The 6,232-nt window shown below is 44.2% G+C and overlaps 1 protein-coding gene across 1 annotated transcript in view; it reads left to right on the top strand.

Moving 5' to 3' along the window:
• Positions 1 to 2,163: 2,163 nt before the first annotated feature.
• The window catches only part of WDR45B (WD repeat domain 45B), a 14,604-nt gene continuing 10,535 nt past the window's right edge, over positions 2,164 to 6,232 (top strand). The window contains exons 1-3 of the mRNA XM_015424882.1: positions 2,164 to 2,234; positions 4,112 to 4,186; positions 5,581 to 5,682. Coding sequence (XP_015280368.1) covers positions 2,168 to 2,234; positions 4,112 to 4,186; positions 5,581 to 5,682 — 244 coding nt within the window. The 5' untranslated portion in view covers positions 2,164 to 2,167. The remainder of the gene's footprint in view (positions 2,235 to 4,111; positions 4,187 to 5,580; positions 5,683 to 6,232) is intronic.

Below are 6,232 nucleotides of genomic sequence, written 5' to 3'. Positions count from 1 at the left end.
TCCTGCTGTCTGTTATGCTCTAGATCTACTTGTAGAGGCCCCACTGGTCATGTTCTGCCCCCTCCCACCCTTTCTTGCACTACCAAGAGCCAATGAAGCTATATTCTATTTTCTTCCTTCCTTCCACAGCTACATCCACTGCCTCTCTGGTAGCTTTGAACATGAAGATCACAGAGCAGGAGTCCCCATGTCATGCCCATCGGCACCATGGTACTTGCTGACACTTTACTGGGCTCTCACAAATGGGCCACATGGTATTCTAGCCCAGCAAAATTTCTGATTGACCAATGGAGATGTGATTGGCTGCCACCACAGTGCTGGTTTTATTCTCTCATTCCACATTCCCAGTGTATTTTTAGATTATCTCTCTTCCCCCCTGCACTTGGACTTTGTGTGGCTCTGCCTCCCACAGCAGCCATTTTGTGGTTGGCTCTACCTTCCACTGCAGCCATTTTGCAGCTGCACCCACTACCCTGTGTCAGAATTCCAAAAGTGCTCACAGACTCAAAGAAGTTGGGAACCCTGCACTGCATGATACCAGGGTTAGGCATGCCTAGCTCTGCATATATATTTAGGTTGTCTATTTGTATCCTACCATAACACAGTGTTTTAAAAATCTAGTCAAACAATTCAAAATAAAAAATCTAAACCTTTTTTAAAAAAAACATCAAAACTAGCAGCAGACAAAATAGTCCAAATTCCTTGCAGGCAGGTCATGCAACTGTGGTTCTCCATTTCAAGCCCCTTCCTGTCCTCACAGGCTAACTTGGAAGGATTTATTTAATTTATACTCCATTTTTCACACCAATGGGATGCCAAAGCACCTTACATCACTCTCCACTCCTCCATTTTATCTTCCTAACAATCCTGTGAGGTAGGTTAGGGTGGTGGCTCAAGGTTACCCAGCAAGCTTCCATGGCTGAGTAGAGATCTGAATCTGCATCCGCTCAAGGTTACCCAGGAAGCTTCCATGGCTGAGTAGAGATCTCAATCTGCATCTCCTAGACTCTCTAAACACTACAACATATTGGCTCTCAAAGCTAAAAGCAACAGTAGTATGTGCATACAACCCACAAAATTAGAGAACATTGCACTAAACACAGACTGTAAAGCAGGAAGTACAAGACTACAGAACAATGCTGAGAAACATGTAATAAAATTGGATTGCAAAACTGGAGAAAATGCAATAAACACAGCACAATATGTCCAATGAATACTACCTTAAACTATACTACCTTAAACATCAGCTATAGCTGTATTCACAGTATAAACTGCTCTTCTGAACAACTGCATTTTACACACCAGCCTGCAATAGGAGTGTGAGAGGCTTCTTGATATTGTCCGGCAGGCCATTCCACCAGCTGGGAGTCATAACAGAAAGTTCAGGTACATGCAGCTGTGAATCTTACCCATTTGCAAGACGACACCTTCTGAAGGTTTTGCTCATTTGAGCGGCACTGTTGCAATAGAGCATACTGGTACGAGTACTTCTGCAAATATGTGGGTCCAGTACGTGATAAGCAGTCCCTCAAAGCCAATAACTTAATGGGTAACCAATGGACTGAATAGACGTAGTATGCATACTGCATCTAGGTTGTCACAGGAATCGAACTGCGGCATTTTGCACCGTTAAAATTTCCGAGTTATTTAAAGTATAATGAATTAATTGCTGCCTAAGTCAGAACCCACATTCATAAGTCACAGAGGGTTACACCTAATGGTACAAACAAAAAGAGGGTGGGGGAATGACTTGCAAAGAGAAGGTAGAAGGCCCAGTTTCCCTGGAAAAGATGCATCACTTTAGTCGCAGAGCGCAGATGAAAACAAGAGTAAACGATCCACCGAGAGCGTCCGTGGATCACTCCCAACTGTTGCTGACTGGCGAAGTAGAATGAACATGAAGACTGTAGTCAGAAATTCTGTGTTGCGCATTACCTCGCTTGGCCGATGCGCTCGATAATCGAGCGAAGAGGGAGGGAGAGGACGTCAGTCGATCGAAGGTTCGGCGGTCCTGGGGCGGCCTGAAAAGGCTGCTCGGTGCTCTCCGTGCTCGGGTGCTGCCTGTCTAGTCCGGAAGGAATCGTGGCGCGGCCGCCCCCTCAGGCCGCTGCCCCCGATGGTGTGAAGGAGCCCCCCCACCCCCCGGCCTGCTCCGCAGTCTGGCGCCATGAACCTGCTGCCGGCCAACCCGCATGGGAATGGGCTTCTCTTCGCCGGCTTCAACCAGGACCACGGTGAGAGAGACCGTCCGGACTTGGCCGTGGCCCCTTTCCGGTCACCCTTTCCTATGGATGCGTCAGTCTCGACAACCGTAGTGAAAGGGCTTGGCTTTCTCCACGCCCCCCACCCCCGAAACAGTTTTCGTCTGGGGACTTAAATCTGCCATCAATGTAGAGCCACTTCTTTGTAGGAAGAGGCGAAGGTTGGGGGCACGTACTCTGCCTTGCAGGTTGTGAGAGGAAGCCCTATCCCAGCTCTACAAGTTGAAAGGCTGTTGAAAGCTATCCGCAGTGGTCTCCAGCTCAGCCTTTCCTCCTGTTTGCTGCCTTGGCCCCTTAGCGTGTGGTGATAGAGAGACTCTGTTAAAGATACCACTTGGTGGTACTCTCTTTTCTGCCTGCTACTGGTGATGGTTTGGTCCTATTTCTAGTTCTATCCATTGCTGTGTGTTGTACTTGTTCACTCTTGGTGTATCTGCTAATTCTGGGGAGGGCGTTGCTGTTTCCCAAGTGGGCTGCTTCTTTCCTTGGCTCCTAAAATACTTCTATGCTCTTATCACTTTACCTCCCTTACCTCCCTTACCTTTAATAAACTGTGCATGTTGAGATCCTTGGTGTTGGATGTGTTTGCCATACTGGACCTTGCCCTCATTTCCTCTATGGTTAAGCCTGTATCAAACATTCTTTTTAAAAAGGAGGTATCAGAACTGGACCTAGGGCTCAGCTTTCAAAATACAGCCTCAAAGTGATTCCTGCCTTGTCTTCACACTTGCTTAAGACTCCTTAAGGGTTGCATATTCTTGCTGCATTTCTGTGGAATCATTCCATTCTGCAGATTCTTCTACTGTGTACAGTAGAGGCAGTTTTCAAATTGTCCTGGTTTCTTAAATATATGATTTATGCTACTTACTTCAGTGACTTCTATGCCACCTTTGAGCCTGCTCCTCAGCTTGCAAAATAAAACATAAGAACATAAGCACCATGAAAGCTTTAACAGTTAATAAATAATGACCCCCCCCAAAAAAGCATAAAAACAACTTTTGTAAAACAATTCTCATCAAATGCTTCTCAGCAGAAACAGACTGTAAGCATGAGTTAAAAATAACAGCCCCTAATTAAAAGCCTGGTTAACAAGAATTAACCACTTCTGTTTCTGCTGAGAAGCATTTGATGCCTGAAAGATAGGGCAGGCTCCAGATGAGCCTCAGGGGAAGAGCATTCCACAGGTGATGTAACACCACTGAAAAAGCCCTCTGTGTACAAGCTTACTGCATTTGGTCATGGAGCAAAGCAACAGGAATGTACTGTTAGACATTCTACAGCATTGTGGTTGTAATAGGACTAAGTTTGAAATTTACCTCCATTGGTTCCAAATGGCACTTTGCCATTTTGATCTGTTAGGGAAGGTAGCTCAAGACAACCTTACTGGTTATGTAGATGTGCTTGCAAAATGATGAATATCTTTGCAGAAGGAAACCTGGGTTTGCTGCATTGGTTGTTGCTTCTTGTTGAGCATATGTTGTCTTGGCTCCCTGAAGAATACACATCCTTAATTTTTAGCCTTCACTTTTGAAAAAGACACTAGGGAGTTGAGTTCAAATCATTATTCCTCTATGAAGTTTGCTTGGTGACTTTTGTGGGCCAATCAGTCATCATTGACCTAGTCTGCAGCACAAGGTTGTTATAAAGATCAAATGAGTAACCCTTGGTGTAGAGCTGTGAACTGGGAGAAAGAATCGTGAATAAACGTGAAAGAAAAATCTCTTTTTAAAAAGACTTCAATGTCCAGTCCAGTCCACTAAATAGTCATCATCTTTTCTAGAGACCTGCACAGACCTCATGGATACAGAGTAGAGGCACCTGACATAGTAATCTTTTTTTTTATTATTTAGGATGCTTTGCATGTGGGATGGAAAATGGATTTAGAGTGTTTAATGCGGATCCACTCAAGGAGAAGGAGAAGCAAGGTGAGGTGATCCCTCTATAGCCATGATTTATCTACTGTGATTCTTCTTTATTTTTTATTAGGAAAAAGGCCCGTTGTGGAAATAAATACAATTGCCTCTAGAAAGAGGCTCTGGGCAGGTGCCCTGGCCTTGGACACTCAGTGTCAATTTGCTGTGGCGACCTCAGCAGGGTATAATGACACTAAGTCCACCATTTTCTCCAGAGGAACTGATCTCTGCTACCTAAAGAACAGTTGTAATTTTGAGTGATCTCCAGCCCTCACCTGGAGACTGGCAACAATGGTTCCCCAGAAGGGAATGGTTGGTTTGGAGGGTGGAGTCTATGGCTTCATACCTATCCGAGGTCCCACCCCTCCTGAAACCTCACCCTCTCCAGGCTCCATCCCCCACATCTCCAGGAATTTCCCACCTGGAGTTGGCAACCCTATCTCCTTCCCAGCCAATCATCAACCTACCTTTATATCCTCCTCTTCAGCTTTCCACCCCCACACACACACACCTGCAGCCTCTCCCGTGCTCTGAAACCCTGACTGCTACGTCACATTGGCTGTCATACAGGGGCCACCTCAGCAGCATATAAGGATACAGAGCCCACCATTTTCTCCAGGGGAACTGATCTCTGCAGTTGTAATTCTGAGTGATCTCCAGCCCTCAACTGGAGATTGGACACATTTTACCTCAGAACAGCAAACTGTTTAGAATGTTAGAGGCAAAAGCCAATTGTCGCATATGCAAACGACCTCTGTGTTCCAAGGCAAAGGCCAATAAGGCTGCATATGCAAATAACCTCTGTGTTCTGACTGGCTATGGGGGGGGGAACAACAAACAATTTAGAACGTTGGAGGCGAGACTCAAGCAATGCAGCCAGTGGATAGGGACAGATTCTGAGTGACACACCAGGGCGCCAACCAATTCCGGAGCGTGTGGAATGTTCTAGAGAAGTGCCACCACCATTCGGCTTTTATATATAAGAGAGACAATCCATATGTAGGGCATTCATATGCAGATGTATTTGGAGGTAAATCTGTCCTGAGTTAACTGGATCTTACTCTCATTGTGCACAGAATGGCAACTTTAAAGCAATAACTTTTACTTGTTCTGAAGACAAGTACTGGTGGGGGGTGGGGGGGGTTTGAAGTTGTTTGCGATTTCCATTCATTGCCTCTTTTCTGGCCCATATTACTGTGACCATAACATGTATCTTGAGGAAGATCTCTGAGCAAACTTCTCTGATTGTTAGAAAATGATCCTTTATCTTGAAACAAGGCAGGGGAAGCACAAAGTAAAATAGACTTGACCTCAGTTGCATTTGTAACATGAATCCAATCTGAGATTAATTTTGTGAAAACTTGGCAATGAATATTTAACTAAAAATGTCATTTCTTCCCCCCTAGAATTTCTAGAAGGAGGTGTTGGCCATGTTGAAATGTTGTTTCGGTGCAACTATTTAGCTTTGGTTGGTGGAGGAAAAAAGCCCAAATATCCACCTAATAAAGGTATAGTATTGAGTAGTAAGGAGTATAGAAGCATATTATGTGGAAGGCTGTCTGGGTTGCTCTTAATTTGAACAAAAATAAACTTGGCTGCTGCCTTGGTCGCAGATAACATATAGATGGCATTGGCTGCCTTTCACTAGTCATGTCTAGAGATGTGAAGGCCCGGAAAAAAACCGGAAAAATTTGGGAACAAACCGTTTTCCCACCTTTTTTTCCTGAAGCCTTCCCCCCCCCCTGAAAAATTTGAAAAAATTAAAAAAAGAAAAGAAAAAAAATGATTATGGAACGTTTTATTTTAACATGATGAATAAAATATTTTAAGACAAGGTGTTCAAATATTTTCCAAATCATTTCTTATATATATACGGTATCAGATTGATCTAATTTCTGTGCACTGAGGACAAGCAAGTCCTAGGTTACAAACTAAACTCTCCAATGCAAGAACAAGATGCATTTCTTCCTTTAGGAGGTGCTATTGTCAGAAGAAAATAAAAAGGTTTCAGTTTTGTTTTTGCATGTGGGTGGGTATTCTGTTTGTAATAATTGTTTG

Source organism: Gekko japonicus, unplaced genomic scaffold (genome assembly GCF_001447785.1).
Source record: "Gekko japonicus isolate JY-2015 unplaced genomic scaffold, Gekko_japonicus_V1.1 scaffold1387, whole genome shotgun sequence".
Taxonomy (NCBI): Eukaryota; Metazoa; Chordata; class Lepidosauria; order Squamata; family Gekkonidae; genus Gekko; species Gekko japonicus.
The sequence above is the reverse complement of the archived record's forward strand: the minus strand, read 5'-3'. Positions and strand labels throughout refer to the sequence as shown.